This window comes from Vicugna pacos, chromosome 10 (assembly GCF_048564905.1).
Source record: "Vicugna pacos chromosome 10, VicPac4, whole genome shotgun sequence".
Taxonomy (NCBI): domain Eukaryota; kingdom Metazoa; phylum Chordata; class Mammalia; order Artiodactyla; family Camelidae; genus Vicugna; species Vicugna pacos.
The window spans coordinates 39,952,595-39,974,194 of record NC_132996.1 but is presented as its reverse complement, the minus strand read 5'-3'; the positions used below and the strand labels follow the sequence as shown (position 1 = coordinate 39,974,194).

General features: G+C 36.0%; 1 protein-coding gene and 1 long non-coding RNA gene across 2 annotated transcripts in view; both read right to left on the bottom strand.

The window, feature by feature from the left end:
- Positions 1-2,759, bottom strand: LOC140698982 (uncharacterized). Its single transcript, XR_012076990.1, has 2 exons — positions 2,583-2,759; positions 1-248 (listed from the first exon to the last, which is right to left on the bottom strand). It is a non-coding gene; the product is annotated as an uncharacterized lncRNA (long non-coding RNA).
- Positions 2,760-4,977: 2,218 nt separating this feature from the next.
- Positions 4,978-21,600, bottom strand: part of GTF2H1 (general transcription factor IIH subunit 1) — a 31,795-nt gene continuing 15,172 nt past the window's right edge. The window contains exons 9-16 of the mRNA XM_072969646.1: positions 18,473-18,600; positions 18,278-18,365; positions 15,718-15,806; positions 15,225-15,342; positions 11,969-12,059; positions 11,388-11,503; positions 8,046-8,138; positions 4,978-6,027 (exon numbers count right to left, since the gene is read on the bottom strand). Of these exons, the coding sequence (XP_072825747.1) occupies positions 5,941-6,027; positions 8,046-8,138; positions 11,388-11,503; positions 11,969-12,059; positions 15,225-15,342; positions 15,718-15,806; positions 18,278-18,365; positions 18,473-18,600 (810 nt within the window). The 3' untranslated portion in view covers positions 4,978-5,940. The remainder of the gene's footprint in view (positions 6,028-8,045; positions 8,139-11,387; positions 11,504-11,968; positions 12,060-15,224; positions 15,343-15,717; positions 15,807-18,277; positions 18,366-18,472; positions 18,601-21,600) is intronic.

Genomic DNA, 21,600 nt, shown 5'->3' with positions numbered 1-21,600 from the left:
TTCACAGCTGCATGGATTTGCTTTGAAGAGCTGAGTCTGAATCTTAGTTCTCCACTCCCAAGTTGGGAGTCAGGGGCTTTAGGAAAGTTATTTCACCTCTCTGAACCTCAGTTTACTAAGTTCCAGGAGGGCGCAGTCTTCTTTACCCATCTTCTAGGATGGTGCCTTTTCCTGACTGGAGACTTCATACCGTCAGGGTTGCAAACTGAAGAATAGTACGAACTTGATAAATAATTGTGGAGTGAATCCTAAGGATTAAATAAGAATGTACATGTAGCATGGCAAATATTGGGCAAATAGAGCTATAAATATTAGTTTCCTCCCCCTACTCGCTGCCTCAGTTCCCTGTTAATGTTGATATTATTTCAATCTGAGTTAATAAGCTCTGAGCTGAAGTCTGGTAATGGTGAATAATAATAAATGGTAAGAAGAACAATCATTGAATGCCTAATTCGGGCCATGCACTGTTCTAAGCACTTGCATTTATTAGCTCATTTAACCTTCACAATAAATCTGGAAGTACTATTATTATGCCCATTTTACAGATGAGGAGACTGAGGTGTGGAGAGATAAAGTAACCAGACAACTAGTAAGTGGCAGGGCTGAGATTTGACCCCAGGCAGCTCAACTATAGAGTGTGAGTGCTAGATTTCTACTAATCTATTCATGGAACACAGAAGATGGATTACTATTATGTTTTTAAGGAAATTTCTTTTTGCCTAAGCTATAATTGTGATATTACATGCAACTCTTGAGATGTCAAACACCATATTTAGGTCTAGGGATGTGCTCACTGAAGACTGTTAGTGACCTTGTTTTGAAGAGAAACACTTTCACCTATTTCACCAAGTTTCAGGGTCACTCTCCTGCTAGCTCAGCATATTTTCAATGGCTTTTTCTTTCATCCCAACTTCTATTTTAAAGAAAAAAATTTTAGCAAGTAGTTAAGAGATAACAGGATGCGCTTCTCTTCCCACTCCTGCCAAAAAACGGAAAGCTTTTCCCCCTAAATATCAAACATAATAGATGAAATGAAACATTAATTTCAGACAGTTTTGGGGTTCTAATTTATAGTATCCTTTCACTTACAGCTGTACTTGGATCTATATTTTACATTTTACATCCTAGGAAAGAACACAGAAATGTCCTCTACATTCTCAAAGGAATGGAGACAACTCATTTTATAAATATTGCAGTTGAAGTGTGAAATCAGTCACAAGCAATTTTATATACATTTAAAAAAGTAACTGATTTGGAGAATGCACCAAAAAAGTGACTATTAATAAATCTATTAAAGGTAAGTCATGAAGATTAGATTTGGGGAGTTTTGGGGGTGAAAGTACGGAAGTAAGCATCTTTACTGTTCTTTGGGGGAATTTTCTTCCCTTTAGGTTTCTAAACAATGAAGTCAAGAAGATGCTGCCTTTTGCTGTGTGTCAGTGAAAATGTGTACCAGCAATAAGGACAGCAAACATTCGCTCAGCACTCATCAGGCGCTGGTCTCTGCCCCAAGTGCCTTGTATAAATTATCTGTTATCCTCACAATAACTCTATCAGTTAAGTACTACCATACCATCCACTTCATAGATGAAGAAACCGAGGCACAGATTAAGTAAATTGCGCAAGGTCATACAACATGAGCTATGCAGCTGGGATTTGAACCGAAACAGCATAGGTCCAAAGTCTGTGCTCCAACAGCTCTGCTATACCACATCTCTACCGCTGCTGAGGCTGCAATCAATCCTGGGAGAACACTTTTTCTCTACTTTTTATATCTGTGGGTCTAAATGTTCTTGGATGATAAGAATCTGATTGTATATATAAAATCCCAAGGAATTTTTGTATTCAGGCCAGGGATAACCCATTCTTATGGATTACGGGGTGCCAGAAGTGGCACACTAATAGGACCGAAATTCACAAAAATTTGGCTTACAGAAATGGGACCATGAATGGATTCTCTAAGGAGAAAAGCCTCATTGTCAAGGTTTATCTTAAAGGGCATAAATGTGCACACAGGTATTTCTTTGCTAGAAAAATCTCAGGTGGTAGGTTTGAAAAATAAATTTAAGTGCGTATAAAAATGTCCAGGAGAAAATGCATGTAAGGACTATCTCAGGACAGTGAGATTTGGGGGTAAGGATACAGAAACATTTTCTATTTTATATATGTCAGTGCTATTCAAATCTTAAAAAATTATACTTCTGTAATAATTTTAAAAATGGACATTAATGTAATAGTCAGTGATCTTGTATTTGTCATTTCATTCTCACTACTCTGTTCACTAGACACTTAACTACTAGAGCCAGAGAGGTATAAATTTGAGTAATAAAGGTTCAGATTTGAATTCTAACATCTGGTGAATCTGAATTTGAGAGGTCAAGTCCAATGAGGTAAGTATAGACATTCTGTGATTATAACTAGTGTATAGTTGGGTCTTGTTTTTCAGCCCAATCTGACAATCTTTGTCTTTTAGAGTGTTCGGTCTGTTTTAATTGCTAATAAGTTGGGTTTAAGTCTGCCATCTTGCTATTTATTCCTATGACTACAGATGAGTAAAATTTAAAAGTCAAGCCAGAGTTTACCTTATGCTTCAACTTCAGCCTACTTCTGCCATCCCAACAAACACAGCAGGTTGCCAGGTGGCCAGAGAGGGTATTGTTTTTTCACGTGGTATTGTTAGGGGTAGTGGGAAGAGCTGGACCTCTGGCTCCACTTCAATAGGTACAATGCCATGTTCATATATGTTAGGGATTCTGCAAAACACTATGAAAACAGAGTTCTGTGGTTACAAAGTTTGAATTCGAAGTCTTTTTTGTGACTTTAGTTTACACCCAACCAAGGATATGGACTATAAACTAAGGCTGATCATCCTGAACCACCATTCTAGGCAATTCTCCAGCTCTGGACAATTTAAGAGCTGAAAATAAGATTCCCCTGGCATCAGGAACTGGGAGAACAGCTGAGTCTTGAAGAAGCTAAACTGGGAAAGGGCAGAGGTAATGCACTGAGGAATCCTGTGCAAGTCTTGACACCAGGAACAGCAAATCTAAGTTTAAAATGGGCAGCTTTCCATAGATGAGCCACTGTTGGTTCCAGATGATATATGCACCAACAGGACATCACTTTCTGGATTAAACCCTCAGTCTGGATGAGTGGATTATCTTTCTAAGTACAGATGTTTAAGCAATCTTGTTTTCCAGACTGAGGCAGGTATCACAAGGAATCCTCCTTATTTTGCAGTGGACTACTTTGTAAGTCCAAAGTAGACTAGCACTACTGTTTTCATGTTTTTGTGGGAGAAACTCATTCTCCTAAGGCAGGACATGATTTCATTACATTATTACATTTTGCAGTCCTTTGGGCTAATGGGACCTACTAGGCAGACTAACCCCATGATGTGACTTGCCAGAAAAGCAGCACAGAATTGAATTGGAGGCAGGCAGGAAGGGCTGACAGGGCACTCAAAGGAAAATTAGGCAATGGAAGCCCGGGCTGGCGAGTAAAACCTTCCAACTTCACAAGCATCTTACCCTATCTAAGTGACTGCAGCAGCTTAGCACTTCAGGGTAAACTTTAGCTCTGCCACTTACCGTTTTGTGTGGACTTGGGTAAATTACTTAACATCAAAACCATTCGTAAAGATGCTTGGCACAACGCTGGCTTATAGCAACCCTCAATCACCAGCAACTGCTACCGTTTTCTACAGCAGGGAGGTGGGGGCCACAGTAGGCCTAAACAGCTGCCATTCATCCAAGTTCATTTTGAAAGGACTCCAAGGATCAAGTATTTCAAATGCAAGCTAGACATGAAATTGATAGCTATCTCTGGCAAAATCTTCGAGTCCTTCACTTTCTGAGACTTGGTCACATACTTACAAAAGTCTTTACTTAGTCCTCCTCTTTCTATTTACCAGATCTCCACTTTAATTTGGACCTAGTTTCCAGTCTGGACTGTTCTAAAGCCTTCTTGGTTTTGACCTCCCTAACTGCCAGATTTTTATTTTTTAAATCTAACAAACCAACTAAAGTACCCTCACACAAAAACAACTTACTTGTTTAAAATTTTCTCTGAGGTCCCCAAGCTTAATGCGTAAGGTCTGAATTTCTTGCCTTGGCAAACAAAGCCATTCACAACCTAAATTAAATTGATTTTCCCAGCCTCTTGTCACTTCCAACCCTCACATCCAACAAACACTGTTCCCCCAACACATTGGGATCTTTCAAAGCCTTCACACCTTCACCATGCTTGTCCCTATTCAACCTTTAAGGTTTAGCCAAAATGTTCTCTTTAGTGAAACCTACCCAATTCCTCCAATGGTTTCTTCTTTAAGGTTCCATTATATTTATCACTTAATCTTTAACTCAACAGAGCACTTTATCGCTTTACATCTGCTATCCCAATATGCTCTTCTACTTCAGACGTTTTTTCTATCTGCTCCACTGCTATTATTTACAGAGTAGTTGTGGTGATAATATATTTGAAAACCACTCTGTAAAACTGTAAGGTGTAAGGGATCCCACCATTACTATACTGCTCTGAAGCAGAAACAGGACTGAAGCAGAAGAGTAATGTTGCCTCTCTGCTTTTACTGGTTCAAAGTCTCAACAGGTTTTTTGGCCTGTTGTAGCCATTTATGAAAGATAACCAGCTTCTATAATGAATGGCTTTAAAAAATAATGAGTAGCCCTCCAGCAGCCCACCCAAGTAAACACCACACACAAGGAAAATCCACAAGATGTGTTACAGTAAAAAGAGGATCTATAAAAAGTTTTACTTTTTTTCCTGTAATTTTTAATACAAGACATCTTAAGTCTTAGATAAATAGTGAGTTGATCCTATTAGGCATAAAATATGGCATGGATTCCAGAAACAAGAACGTATCTTTTTTTTTTTTTTTTCATTTAGGCTTTTCAGTCACTATGCAATGATTATCGATTCGCCAAGGACAGTAACAGTCAGATACTGGAGAGAAAGAGGTATGAGAAACATCTTTTATTTTTTCTAAAGAGGTGAAAATAAGTAAGATTTCTTATATTTCTCACTCATAAGATTTTTAAACTCTTAAAAATGCAATTTCCTTTTTTCAAAGCACATGCCATCTTAAAAAAAAAATCTTAGCAATGTACATTTGCACTCAAAGAAAAACATGCAGCGCCATTGTCTTCTGACAAAATTCTGCATAAAAACCCCACACAACTTTCTGCAAATATGCTCCCTCTTTATCATTTAGGGACTCCAAACCACAAACATTCAGTGCAATATTTATTGTTTCTTATTTCCGTAGGAAACACAGGACCAATGATATCTTATGAATACAACTGTTTCCTGATGTTTGAGCAACAGTCTCCCTCTTTTTAAAGTACTCTCTTTAACTTGCTGATGTAAGGTACAACTAGAATTCAGTAAAACTTGAGGGTCCAAGCGGAAGATGGAGGAGAAATACTTAAGGTGTACCCTGTGCCATAAACTTAGGAAAAAAATTTACACAGAAAAACAAACAATGCCCCCCAAAACCTCAGATTTTTATCAATGCACCCTTTTAAAAAGTGTTTTTTTTTTAAATTTCTGAAAGCAGCTTAATGTGAATCAAAAGCAGTTCCTGAGTAACTGCGGTAAACAGTGTCTTTTTAAAATATACATATATATATATATATATACACATATTTATATACACATATATATATATATATATATATTTGCAACTTAGCTCATTTTGGTTCTGCCTTAATTTACCTCCCCAGCTTTTAGTTTAATCATAGTTCCTTTCCTTTCAGTTCTCAATGTGCAAGTACAATAGCATCAGCTCTGAGAGTCGGCGTGGTGCAGATGTTTCCTGTCACTTCTGTGTGACTGCCTGCATGTCTGTCAGGTCAGGTTTCCAGAGTCACTGCAGGTCACAGTTCTCTCAGTCTCACAAAACCTGTGAGAGCCACAGGCACTTCACGTTTTCTTCATCAGACGCCGTGACTGCCACGTGTGGAGCTTGTTGTAGGCTGTCTGGAGCATCTCCTCTATGTGACTTACCAACTGAAAAACACAGCGAGACACTTTAAGCAATGACAGGGTAAAGGCTGCGGAAGCTAATGCTTCTGATCCAGGTCTGGCAAGTACTTCAGAGTAGTTTCCAAGCTCTTTTGTATTTCCACAAGGCAACATGCAAGCCCTCTGGGAAGGTGTTATCAGACACATTCTGCACAGAAAGGTAAGAGATGGTGGGGTACACAGCAGAGGCTGGAAATTCACCTGCTCTGCCTGGGTTGTATGTCTGCCCTGTCATTAACCAGCAATAGGGCAGCATGACAGCCTGTGTTCTAGGCCTCCGTTTCTTCTATCAAATGAAAGGAATGAACCAAACTAGTGATTTCTAGATTTAAACATTAGTTTCTTGACTAAGGACAAGAGGGTAGCATCCACCTTATCTTACAGAAAATTTGGAAAATACCTTACTCCTCTGAAGATTCTGAATTCCTGATTCCTCTGAAGATGCAGTAGGTCTGGGATGAGACCCAGGAATCTTGATTTTCAAAAGCTCCTGCAGCTAATTCTGCTGCAGAGCCAATCTTTTGAAGCACTTTTCTATGTTCTCTAGGGCCTTTTCCAGATCTAACATTTCAGGATTCAATATAACTCAGCACATTACAGAAAATCTAAATGGTTCCAAGGCTTCACATCAGTACTATGTCACATCTTAGGTCAAGATTATTATCTTGAGTAGAAAAGAATTTTGCCCTCATCACGGACATAACTAAAAGTCAACAGGAACACACTGATCTAAGCTGATAAACTCCTGACATAGAATGTCTTTGGAATATCTGTTCCTTGGAGGCGGACAGTGTTTAAGTGGTTGCAAGTAGAAGTCTTGTAAAATCTACAAGTCAATTCTGACAGTAGGAAAACAGAAACCAGAAGTTCTAAATCCTTTTAGCATGCCAGTATCTTAAATTTGGTCTGAAGTAGAGTTAAAAGCCACCTTTATTTACCTTATCTGTTATAACTGTCTGTGTGTGTGGGGGTGTATGTGTGTGGTGGTGGTGTTACGATATTTAGTTCGGTCTGGAAACTTTATTAAAATCATTTATTCTGCTTGATTGGCAGCAGTGGTTCCACAGTACCAGCTAGAAAAGATGAACAACATATTCTCCTGTAAGGGTGTACATGGCCTCTCAATCTTTTTTTTAAATCATAGTGCTCCAGGCAGTTACAATCATATTCCTATTTGTCATCCTTGCTTGGCTGAGAAGAAACTTAAGCTTCTTTTCTAAGTAATACTGTTGTATTTTGAGAAAAACCACTTAGAATATTTAGAGAATATTCTCTAACTAAAAATACTACTAATGAAGATTTTTCAGCTTTCAACTGTAAAACTCTCTGTTTTGATTATTCTCCTTACTGAAATACTGAACTCTAAGTTCATATAAACTGTTTTTTCCTAGTTGGCTCTGAGAGAACTTGTATAAGACAGAGAAACACTCTTGTGTGGTTACTCTAGCCTTGCATTAAAAACAATGCTAACAATCCTGGGCACAAGGTGACATCTCTCACTCATTACCTACTGCCTTGCCCTGCTTAAACAGCCAGGGAGGCTGAAGGCAGACCATAGCCCAGGAACTGTTTCAATTGCTAGATTTGTACTTGCTACTCAGATTTTCAAAATAAATATTTTTAGGAACATACACACTGCTTGTAAGTCAATAAAAAAAAGGCATAGAGATGATTATGACAAATGCCTGGGTAGGCCTTGGGAGGGTGTGAAAGAGGCACAGGCAACTGGACAATGGTACTCAGGAAACACCTCTGGGTACTAGTAATGTTCTATTTCTTACCATGATTGGTAGGTACACAGATACTGTCATATTATTTTAAAATTGTATGTATTTTACACACTTCTGAAGGTATGACACACATTACAATTAAAAAACAGTACCCCTGGCAACAGAAAAAAAAACTGTATATACTCATTCACAGGAAAACAAAGTTAATTTCATCTTTTTACATTTTACTACACAGAGAAAGAAAATCAGGTCAAAATCAGATTGTTGCCTTACATTTGTGCTTAAATACTGTCTCCGAATTTTTTCTTGGAATGGGCAGAGCTTTGTAACTTGGAATCGTTCCAAATTACTTTTCATTTTCACTACCTAAAAAAGATAAAGGGAAATAATAAAATACAAAGAACTCTCAAAGAACCTACAGGGACCATGAGAAAAAACACATAGGAAGGTTACTTTCTTTTGTTTTTAGACTAACTGGCTCCATCAGGCAGAGAAGCAGTATCTAATGTATTTTGATTTTTTGAGTCATAATTCTTATTCTTCTTGATAATCTTGTGTGCATGTGTATAAATGTGTAAGATATACAGTATATACTGTTTTAAAATTTCACTTGGTTTAATGTAAACATTTTAAAGTTTTTAAATCCTAAGTTATCATTTAAAATGGATGTATAGTATTTCAGTGTATGTGCATACATGCCTCTTTAACCAATCCCCTCCTGGTAGATATTTAGGCCATTTCTATGTCATAGATAGTTGGAGAGAAACGTCTCTATGGCTAAATATTTACACACATTCATTCTTTTTTGTTTGTTTTCATATTCTTTTTCACTGAAAGTTATTACAAGATACTGAATACAGTTTCCTGTGCTATACAGAAGAAGAGTTTTTATATCTATTTTTATATATAGTAGTTAATATTTGCAAATCTTGAACTTCCAAATTTACCCCTTCTCACCTCTTTTCCCCACAGTAACCATAAGATTGTTTACTATGTCTGCTAGTCTCTGTTTCATAAATAATGTTCATTAGTGTCTTCTTTTTTTAGATTCCACATATGAGTGATATCATATGGTCTTTTTCTTTCTTTCTGGCTTACTTAGAATGGTGATCTCCAGCTCCATCTATATCGCTGCAAATGGCATTATTTTAGTATTTTTTGGCTGAGTAGTATTCCATTATATAAATATACCACAGCTTCTTTATCCAGTCATCTGTCAATGGACATTTAGGTTGCTTCCATGTCTTAGCTATTGTATATAGTGCTGCTATGAACAATGGGGTGCAAGTATCATTTCAAATTAGAGTTCCCTTCGGATATATGCCCAGGAGTGGGATTGCCAGATCATATGGTAAAGCTTGTTTTTAGTTTTCTGAGGAATTGCACCAAACTACGTTCCCACCAACAGTATAGAAGTGTTCCCTTTTTCCACATCCTCTCCAGCATTTACCGTTTATGGACTTTTTAATGATGGCCGTTCTGACTGGTGCGAGGTGATACCTCATTGTAGTTTTTTTTTTCCTTTTTCAGTTTTATTAGGTAGAATTATTACAGTTCAACTGCACATACACATCATAGTGCATGTAAATACATATATACAATATACTGCAAATTTTTTTTAGTTTACATGTGTGTACTGATCATTGTTTCTAAGAACAGATTAGAGCTTTTGCTTTTTAAACTTAGTTATCAAAGGAACAAAACTAACCACAAATTATGAATCAACAGAACACAGTAATTCAATCATAAAGGACAGTCAAATGTGCTTACACATATTCAAGAAATCAATCACCTAAGTTATAAATAGTAAGTTCATTTGTGTCATTACTTTTTTTTTTTTTTTAAGATTCCATATATAAGTGATATCATATGGCATTTTTCTTTCTCTTTCTGGCCCACTTCATTTAGAATGACAATCCTCAGGTCCATCCATGTTGCTCCAAATGGCATTATTTTATTCTTGTTTATGGCTGAGTAGTATTCCATTGTATGTATGTACCACATCTTCTTTATCCAGTCATCTGTTGATGTTGTTTCCGTGTCTTGGCTATTGTAAATAGTGCTGCTATAAACACTGGGGTGCATGTGTCTTTTTGAATTTTATTTTTCTCTGGATATATGGCCATGGGCGGGATTGCCGGATCACATGGTAAGTCTATTTTCAGTTTTTTTAAGGAATACCTCATTGCAGTTTTGATTTGCATTTCTCTGATAATTAGTGATATTGAGCATTTTTTTCACATGTCTCTCGGCAATTTATATGCCTTCATTGAAGAACTGCTTGTTTAGGTCTTGCCTATTTTTGGATTGGGTTGTGTTTTTGTTATTAAGTTGTATGAGCTGTTTATATATATATATTCTGGAAATTAACCTTTGTCAGTTGCATCATTTGCAAATATTTTCTCCCATTCTGTAGACTGTCTTTTTGTTTTGCTTATGGTTTCATTTGCCATGCAAAAGCTTTTAAGTTTTATTAGGTCCCATTTGTTTATTTTTGCTTTTATTTCTATTGCCTGGGTAGACTGCCCTAGGAGAACGCTACTAGGATTTATGTCAGAGGATGTTATGCCTATGTTTTCTTCTAGGAGGTTTATAGCACCTTGTCTTATATTTAAGTCTTTAAGCCATTTTGAGTTTTATATTTTTGCATATGGTGTGAGAGAATGTTCTAACTTCATTGGTTTACATGCTGCTGTTTAGTTTTCCCAATACCACTTGCTGAAGAGACTGTCTTTTCTCCATTGTATATTCTTTGTTCCTTTGTCGAAGATTAATTCATTGTAGGTCTGTGGGTACAGATAACTCATTCTTAATTTAGATTAAATTTCTAAATGTTGAATTTCTGAGTCAAAGCACTTTTTAAAAAGGTAGAATTTGGAGCGGAGTAAAAAATTATATTCTTAGCAACTTGACCAACACTGATCATTTTAAGTTTTTTATTCTTTTGCAAATTATAGATGAAAAAATGCTTTTTTCACTGTAGCTTTAAAGCTAGTTTATGTGAATACTAGTGAGTATGAAAAATTCCTCTTAGATTTACTGGGCCACTTGTACTCTTTAGTAAGTTACCTGTTAAGTCTTTCACCTTTATTTTTAATGGGATATTTATTTTTCTCTTAAAGACTGTTTATAAGAGCAATCTATATAGTAAAACTATTACCATTAGTACTAAAAATATTTTTTTCCATTTGTCAAGTTCTGTTATTGGTTAAAATAATTTTAGTGTTAAATAGCTAGTGCTATATTTCTTATAAGTATCAGTTTAAATTTCATTACCCCTAAAACATACACCAAATAAATAATTTTACTGATGTGACTTGCTTGGGATTTCTGTTCTTCAATAAATCCCAGTGGCTTGTATCTACCCAGAGGTAGATACAAGTTTTAAAGATGTACAATTGTAAAGTTATGGAACTGGTCTGGATTTCAAGTTTCTTAATCTGCAAAATGGGTATCAATACCTATTTCATCAGGATGCTGTGAGACTTAAATGAAATACTGTATGCAAAGTTGTGTCTGGCACATGGTAAGCATTCAACAGAATTTTTCAATTTCAAAATAACACCTCACTAAGTCATACTACAACAGTTGGCTAAGTTTAGAACTGGTTCTGACCTTTTCTTCTAGGAATGGCGTATTAACAGGAAAACAGGACCAGAAATGCCGTAGAAGTTCCCCAACAGCCACATACAGGTGTTTCAATTCAGACTGAATATCATTTGGCACCATCTCTGCAAAAGAAAAAGAGGTCCACAGAGTAAAAGCTATTTTTCCATACGTATAGTCTCTGAAAGAATGACCACTCAGAGAATAAATCTGAATGTGTACTCTTTGCCAATGCCAAACCAGGATGTGCTATTCTAAATTGATTTTTGTGGCAAATGACAGAATTTAAATTCTTTTGGGATTCTGGAGGAATTTTCAGGTTTTGCTTTGTTTTAAGAGGCAAGACAGAAAATAAAAAAACTTTTAGCATGGCATAGGGAGATAAGTTATATGACACTGTTTACAATCTTAAAACAATTCTGAAATGTAAGCTCTTGTCTAGATGTTTCAGGATCTGGATGCATAAAACAAAACAAAAATTCCATAAATCTTTCAAAGAAAAACCAGTAAAACTTAAGCACTGGTCTCAACTTGCTCTTTATGGCTTATTTAAGTGATGGGATAGCAATAGAAGATGGTCCAGCACATACGGTTTATGGCTTGCTGTGTCCCTCCCTGCATAAGTGCTCCTCCAGGTGACAGTGCTGTGATGGTACTACTGGCAGCACTACTTGAGAGAACCTGAAAGAAATTTAAGACAGAGAAAATCGTTTTCCTCTTTTCTGCCACTTTTTTTACATTTCAGTTCTACAGCAAAATGTCCAGTAAGTCTTTATCCTGTATAAATATGTAATTTATAGCAAGAGTGGACTACTTTCCATGAAGTTAGAAACATAGTATGTACAGTAACAGGATTACCTACCAATCTTCCAGTAATACCAGGCAAATCCCCAGGTACCTCAAAAAACACGCTTTTGCCTACTCAAGCCCTTATTTAAGCACTATCATAACTTGTGAACTCTTGGCACTGAAGGTAAAATTGAGTTTACAGAAAGAAAACAAGTCAATAAAACATGTTAACATGCATCATTGCTGACAGCTGAAAAACACCCCCAGCAGAACAGAAACATATCATTTGTCATTTTTTAAGGAAGTAAATACAGCTAACCAAATGGGGGAAAAAAACACATCCCTTAATGTATCAGTATCAAAATTTAGGGACATAAGTGACCTATCTTTTCAACGAGTATCTAACAAATGCCAGGCACTGGCCATAGAGAGGAACAGGTCATTTCCTGAACAGCTCAAGCACAGGGTTAGTGTGTCCAAGGCTTTTCAATGGAGTTTTTACAAGCAGAAACCCATGTGTGTAAGGGCTGAATAAAAAAAAAATTTTTAACTCGGTGTAAGAGTACATTACACGACAACCATGAGTTGAGGGGACATGAAGAGTTCACTTTGTTCCTATTTCCTTTGGTCAGAAATGTTATATAATGCATTGTGACTAGACGCTCCAGTGACCGCTGAGCTTGCTGACTAGCCACTGGCTGCACTCAGGTGTACACACCTGAGGCCAGAGAATCTCTTAGGCCTTCCTGACTCAATTCATGTGTCTCAGATAATGAAATCACTCATTTCGGGGCATGGGAAAGAATCGAAATATTTGAGACGTACCACAGTTTAAAAAGTTAGGTGGATCTACTTGGGCTCAAGGGCCAGATGTTGGACAGTTACAGTCTAGAAAGACATAGTCAAATAATCCCAAATTTGTTATGTGTGCATATATATGTGCACACGTATATTTCCTTGCTGTGTCTGCTAAGGCGACAACGACACCAATAGCAAATGACATCCCAACAGCAGTAAGTACATCTAGCACTCAGATCTTGGTTTCTAAATCTACTCAGAAGGAAGTAGTTTCTAAATCTACTAAAAGGAAGATTCCATGGCTGGGCGGAAAAGGATAAGATGAACCTGGAACATTTATCTCATTGTGCTGTAACATACAGAGGTGCTCAAAAACTGATGAGGACACCGTCAGGAAGATACAGTAGCCGGTGTGAAGGGCGTGGGAAGGGTCTGAATACAAAGGGGCAAAGCTACATTTTGGGGGGTGACATCCATGAGTACATGCTGATACAAATAAATAAATACACACAAGAGACAGAAAGAGAAGCTATTCCTTTTTTAGCAGAATGTCAACTGATGGCATGACAGAATTAGAAAACCACCATTTAACCACCACCATGGTAATAACTTTTCAGCAAGAATCATCAACAGATTCTTAAGTACTAATGGGTAAAAGTTTGATGGGAAATTGAACATATACATAGTATCTCCCCACAATATACTTATTAATTGCAAAGCAAAATCAGTAACTTTATGGTAGAGAAGCCAGGTAGATACCACTTTACCTTAACCAAGTGATCAAAGTTAGTATTGCAAGTTAGGACAAATAAATATGTGTTTTCTGATACAATGCACTAAGGATGACACATCACTTACACATTTACTCAGGTGGTATTCTTGCCAAAAATGCTTAATATAAAATCCAATTATGAAGAAATACTAGAGAAACGGAAATTAAGGGCATTCTACAAGAAACGAACCTATACTTTTCGAATATCCAGGTTATGAAAGACAAAGATTGAAAAACTGTTCCGTTTTAAAGGAGACTAAAAGATATGAAAACTAAATGCAACTCATGAACCTGACTTGGATGCTGGATCAAGAAAAGTCTTCCTTTGTTATAGGGCTGCTGGTGGTACAACTGGTGAAATTTCTGTAAGACCTATAGGTTAGATAATAATGCTTTATCAATGTTAATTTATTGTTTCTATAGTACTGTTATTTATGAGAATGCTTTGTTTTACGGAAATACGGGCTGAAATATTTAGGAGTAAAGGGATCTACACTTAAAATGGGTCAGAAAACATTTTTTAAAACTTTCTGTAAATCTGAGATTACTTCAAAATAAAAAGTAAAAAAATAAGTCCCAATATGAAATAAGCACTGTAACACAGATATGAATTCAGTGTCTCAGTGTTTATGAAAACAGAGAAAAGGAAAAAAACAACTCATTACTGGGCATGTTGAGGACTGCTTAAAAGAGGCAAAAGAATTTGAGCTGTCATGAATTATTATTGTTATTAGTTCTGCAGAAGCAGAAAACAGGCTAAGGATACTCTAAGAAGAGAGAAAGCAGGAGCAAAAGCACAGGAAGCCATGCAGATGACACGATTAAAAAACTCTGGGTAGTTCAGCGTGTTAAACTGGAGTATGGGACTCTTGGTTATGTTGGGAAGGGAATGGTGGAGACATGGCTGGAGTTGGGACTGGAGATGTGGGTTAGGGTTGGATTATAAAGAATCTGGCACGCCAAAGGCATCTAGACAATTATGGTGGGAACAAGGTGGGGACAGTGAAGGTTTTTAAGCTGCAGAGTGATAAGACAGCAGAATGTTTTGAGCAAAATAACTTGCAGTGGCAGTGTAGGACACTGATCAGGTTTGCCTAAATCAAGGTGATGGAGTCAAGAAATACTGAAGAACTGACAGAACTTGCTGATCAACTGAAGTATGAATAAGGACAGTAGAAAATGAAGACTAATGTCCAGAAACTTTTTTGAAATCTGGGAGGTTTTCCCAATAAAACTGTGTATGTAGAAGGAAAAAATATGCTATCACAAAACTCACCTTATGTTTCATTTATCATCTTATTTTCAGATGCTTCTTGAAAATGCCAAATATATACCTCGTCTACCTCTCGACTTTTTTGATTTATTTAGCAGAAATATATCTTTAAATCCCACTGAAGTATTAGTTTTATAGCTCATTCTGAATGTGCTCATAAACTGAGGAAGTTAACTATGGGAATTTCGGTTTTCACACAGTGCAAGTCACCTACCTGAGTTAATTTGGGTGTATAAGCTTCCATTTCTTGTCTAATACTTTGAAAAGAATTAAGAATGTCCTGACTTGTTGCATACTGTAATGACTGGATTGGAGTTGGACCATGATAATACCTGAAGGTTAGCAAAGAAGAAATTACTAATCACAAAGAACGAAGATGCTCAACATTTGTCTTTCAATTATTTTAGCAGTCTCAATACAACATTCTCCCTCAAGTAGAGTTAAAGATATTTCAATAAAATAATTAAATTCCTGTAAGAGTAGTAAGAATAAAACAGCACAGAGAGCAGAAATTAATTTTCTTAGTTTTAATCATTTAGGATCCTTTCCTGAGATGCACAAATTTTTAAGGAAATAGATAGTTACTGTATTTGACAGTAACAAACTGACTAAAACTTGAGTGCTATACTTGCAGAACATATTCTGCAATGACTTGTGTTATATACAACTACTCTGCCTCAAGCTAATTTAATATTGACCAAACTTACCTATCTGACTTCTTGAGGTTTAGTGCAATTGTTTTTATGGAATTATTTTTTCCCAAGTCTTCATATTCAATGGACTCTTGCAACTTCGCCTATAATTAACACAGCACTTTTTATTGTAACTTTCCATTACAAAAGTAATGAACGTGACTGAAAAAGTAAAACTGTACAGAGGGTAAATATGAAGTTTTCCCACCAATAGCCTCAATTCCTAGACATGACTGCTCTACAAATGGTTGAACTCATTTTCTCACCAACCACTTACAAAGTACCTGCTTTCCTACATTCTGACCATATTATTACCGAACTTTTAATATTTGAAAATTTGAGAGATGAAAATGTGTATTTTACTATTCCCCTCAAATTAAAAAAAAGCAAGCAAAACAACACTGATTTTATATGTGTTGGAAATACTTTTCTTCCAATTCGGTGTTTTTCAGTTTCAATTATTCCCTTTATTCTTATTCTCCTGTGTTAATTTTTTTGCTTACATCTTGATCCACTTAGAAACCTGGGAATAAGGAGGGAGCATGAGTTTTTAAAAAATACGAAATAATTAATCAGTTCTCCTAACACCATTTGTAGAATGTCTTTTCCCACTGATTCTGAAATGCCATATTTATATGTATTTAATCCCTCCAAGTACTGGGGTTTACGTTTGGATTCTTTATTTTAATTTTACTAATTTGTTTTCTCCTGGGCTAGTAACAAACTGCTATATTTCTATAGCCTTGTAAAAAAAATATCAGATTAAGACAATTTATGTAAACATTTGTGAAAGTAATTTTACAGTATTTCATCCTCTACATAGCTATGAAATTCATCTGGTCAGTTCTCATCTGTAGCTACCACGTCTAGGGTATTAAATATACTAAATATAATCCCAAAAAAGATCAATTTGAAAACTTAGTATTTTAAATTACCCTTATTTTAAGAGTCTGAATAGTCCTACCTTATCATGATATTCAGAGTAATACATCTATCAGTCTCACCTCATCTAGACTCAAAGTTTTTACTACTTTCTTAGCTCTTCACCCTTCAGCGAACTTCAAGGGCATACTGAAGTCTTCATTACTTTTCACATGTCAAGCTCATTTCTACCCCTGCTGCCGCCTTACCTAAGTCATGCCCCTACCCGAGCTCTCATATAGATCCAAGTCCTAAACTGCCAAGGCCTAGTTATGTCACCTGACTTTCACACTGAACTGAAAGCTCCACAAATGTAAGGACTCTGTTATTACTTCTGGATTTCTCATTCTATAAAACCCTTACAGAACACACAGCAGATAACTACTGACTTGAAAGAATACCTCAAGTAAGCATTTATTGTTGAATATTATGAAAATTCACACAATGATTTTTGACAACTTTCACTACCAAGAATCAAGAATACTTCGTGCAGTTCTTCCTAGCATCACTTCCTAGATTTCTTCTTTAGCATCTCTCTATAACTTACATTTCAGCTTTACTTTTTTCTTTGGTCAGAAAAGAAATATCTTATTGGCTTTGTTAATTTTAAAGAATATCCCTGTAGAAATATACATTAAGTTACTGAAATATATAAAGACTTGCCCATAAATCCTCTTTTAAAGGCCTTTCAAAGTTTATAAATTTAATTATATCATATAATTTGTCCTGTGAACTTTATTTACTAATGTATGCTTTGGTTCCTGTTGTAAATAATACAATTACTATACTTAAAAATTTAATTTGTAATTATTCTTTTGATTTTGTCTTACTATTAATGAACTGAACTACTGTTATGGCATATGTGAACTCTTAAATTTATCAATAATTAATCCCTTTTAAGTCATTAATCACTGCACAAATCAATATCCATTGTATGACTGTACCATGGATAGCAGGATGTTTGCTATTTTCTCTAATACTGTAATGAGTATCTGTATCGAAATCTTTGCACATATAAATTTCCAAAATGGAATACTCTCCATAAGTAGAATTAAAAGCATAAACCTTTAAAATTTTAATACATACCGCCTGATTGCCCTCTAAGAAAGCTTTATCATTTTTTATAATTAAGGAGAGAGGAACTGAAAACAATGAGGGATGGAATAGCTTGGCAAAGTTGCAGGGAGAGAAGAAATACACAAGTAGGGAACTGTCCATTCTCCCCCACAACTCAAAGTGATTTCTTCAGTATTTAATGACAGATATTTCCTGTTCTGAAATGCCAGGTTTAACAGGGGGGCCAAATTCTATCTTTTAAAATCATATACACAAACCTTTATTTTTTTCCTTTCTGTCATACTGCCTTTATATGCCTCTTTCCCAGAAAATAAAACTGTATGTCAATACGTGTGTATGTGCACATGTGAAGGAAAACAAAAGAATGTAACAGTTAACAGACTTGAGTCCATGGCAAGTAGGCTGGCAAGCCAAAACTGAGGAAGTACTCTCAAAATGTTCTACAATTTAAGCCAAATGCTTAACATCTTGGTTAGAAGAACTGAGTCATTTGAACTAATCAAGGGTCATACCAGCGGTTATACAAGGTATTTGGAGAAATGTGAGCCATAAGCGTTCCAAATTTTTTTACCCATACCCTTTTGACTGCTGGCTGAAAGCAGTCTCCATCTCCAGAATTTCCATCAATGCCACTGGGCTCACCATTTTGTTCACTTTGTGCTTCTCTGAAAACAAAGAGAAAAAAATGTTAAAAAACCACAAGCAGAACAACAAAACTCCCTCTGGCTACCACAGAAAGTCCAGTTACTGCACTTTTGCACGTATACTTAACTGTTTCCTGAGACCTGCTGCCAGGACCATGGCACTGTGATGGTTAAATCTCTTGATGATGGCAGCATTACTATTCTCTCTTATGGACTTAGAATTAGAAGTAGATGGCACAGAGGAAATGCCATAGCCCTGTGAGAAATAATTTAGTAGATTAAAAATAAAGTTCTGGTTTCCTTATCTTTTATGAGAGACATATTGAGTTGAATAAATTTTCTAGATGATAGGACTTCATTAATTCTGAACATTAAAAAATATTTATAAATAAACATTTAAAAATAAGTGAAATGATACACATAAAAATGAAGAAATACCACTAACTGCTTTTAGTCTCACAAAAATATCTTAATTGTAAGCTCCATTATTTTCTTCTCAAACAGCAATTTTGGATCTAGCTAGCAAAATTTTAAATGAAGGAACATAATACAGGGGAAAAAAGCATGGACTATGGAGTCAGATAGATATGGATTCAAATTCTGATTTTATCATTTTTCCAATATTACTCTAGGCAAGTCAGTCAACTTTTCTAAGTTCTATAAGAAGGAATATTGGAGAATTAAATGAGACAGCATTTTCAAAAATGTCTTGTCTTGAGTGCATGGCTGTAGACAGAAAGTTGATATGACCCTGAACCAAAGGAGCCAAAATTCTCGTTGGTGGGATCCTGGGCTGTAAGCCAGTCTATATACTTAAAACCTATAGATGCTACATGAGAGAAAGAGGTCAATCCCACTGCAGGGGTTGGGGTGGGGTTTGTGCGTAGGGGGGGTGTGTGAACAGGGATTGGTTCAAAAAAGCTTCACTGAGCATCATAAAATGATTAGTGCTTGCAAAGCAGACAGGGGAACAATACTCTGCTCAAACAGAAGTACAGAAGTAACGTAATACATTTTCTGTCATGGATTTGTATATAGTTCAGTATACCTGGAACGAAGGCCAGGGACTGGTGAGACAAAAGGTTAAAGATACAAAAGAAAGACTATAAAAAGACTCATATGCCATTCAATCATTTATCAAGTAGTTACTGAGGGTCTAATATAGGCCATGTGATGGCGATAGGCAACTAAATAAAAACATTTCGTTTCATGGAATTTATATTCTACTGAGAGGAGACTGACAAATGACAAAACAAGGTTAAAAAAAAAAGATTATGTCTGAAAGTGACAGATGCTATGGAGAAAATAAAAGACAGGTTGTAGTGACTGTAACAGGATGAGATATTTTAGACAGGGAGGTTACGAAAGGTCTCCCTGAAGAAGTGACATCAGAACAAATGTCTAAAAGATGGGTAGAAGCCAGTGAGATAGAAGAGTAGGAAGAAGGAACAGCAAAGTGCAAAGGCCCTAAAGGAGGAAAATGTTGGGAAAGACCTGAAAAAAGGCCACCGTGTTTGGAGTATGAATTGAGTTGAAACAGCCTCACCCAAGGCAGAAATAGGGAGGCCAAATCAAAAAGAGCCCTATAGGAGTTTTGATTTCATTCTAAGGTCAAGGAAAAGCCACTGAAGAGTTTTACATAGGGGAGTGTTAGGATCTGATATATAACTTTTACTGCTGGAGAAAAATAAACTATAGGGAACAAAAGTGGAACTAAGAAGATCAATCAGGAGGTTAATGCAAGCAACCAAGCCAAAGATGGCGGAAGCCTAAAAGCAAGAGGGTGAAAGTGGTCTGTGGAGACAGACAGTTATAGACAGATCAGATGTACTGTAGATGGTCTGTGATGAACTAAATGTTGGAGGTGAAGAAAGGGGAGGACTCAAGCAGACTGCTAGGTTTTGGCTTGAGAAAATGAGTCCAAGGTAATGTTTTGTTGTTGTTGTTTTAAACTGACAAAGGGAAGACTCAGGAAGATACAGGTTAAAGAGGATGGGAATCAAAGGTTCCATTTTGGACATATTATGTTGAAGTGTCTGCGGAATACCTAAGATATCAAGTGGGCAGTTGGATATATGATTTTGAAGTTCTGGGGTTAGACAGACCAAGACTAATTTGGAGTCATCATTACATAATCAGTATTTAAAGCAATGGAATGGAAAGAATGTATTTAGAAGGAGGCCCAAGTCCATATCCTGGGACAGTTAGAACAACTAGAGGATGACAGGGAAAGAAGAGGCACTAAAGGAAAAAGGTAATCAACCAACATTTCTGTTAAAGGGATTGGTTATATAAATGTTTATATACACATACAAGGGAATACTATGCAAGCACTTTAAAAAAATAATAATGGTAACACTGATTACTTATTTAGCACTTACTACATATCAGGCTCTTCCAACTCTTGTAGCAATCCTGTAAGGTCGGCTTTTTTTTTTTTTTTGGTTTTGTTTTGCATTTGAAGCTGATATAACTGACACATAATACTGTGTAAGTTTAAGGCATACAATGTGTTGATTTGAGATTGCAATATGATAACACACAATTATCATCTCTTTTTTTGTGGTGAGAACCACCAAGATCTAGTCTCTCAGAAACTTTGAGCTTTATATAATACAGTATTGTTGACCATACTGTGCATAAGATCTCCAGATTTTATCCATTAGTTGCAAGTTTGTACCCTTCAACAACATCTCCCCAATTTTTCTATCCTCTCCCTAAAATCAGTCCTATTAACCTCATTTCATAAGAAAAAACGGGCTTTAAAATATTGAAAAGGACAGTCTAATCCAAGTAGTTTAGTTTTAAAGTCTATGTACTTTAAACAACTGTGTGGTATATTTAGCTTGGACTGATACTGTTAATAGGCAAAGTGAAGAAAGCTACACACTTGCATTTATGTTACCATTTTTATTTAAAAAAAAACACTAAATTTTTCTCCCATTATATTAAACTCTATCTCTAAGCTTCATTTTTTTCAGGGTGATTAAAGAGGGCCACGTTTGTAATGTATTGAGATTCACAAAGGAAGTGACAGAGTGCTGAGAATTATCAAGAAAACAACTGAAAAAAAAAAGAAAGAAAGAAGAAAACAACTGAATTTCATTAGGGAAATGACTCACTGGGGCACCAAGGAATATTTTCTATTAATTTATAATTTAGACTACAGAACAAAATTTTACCATTAGTTTTCTCACTTAGTACATACATACACTAAAATAAGAGGGAAAAGTTAGGGTAAAAAAAAACATAGGAA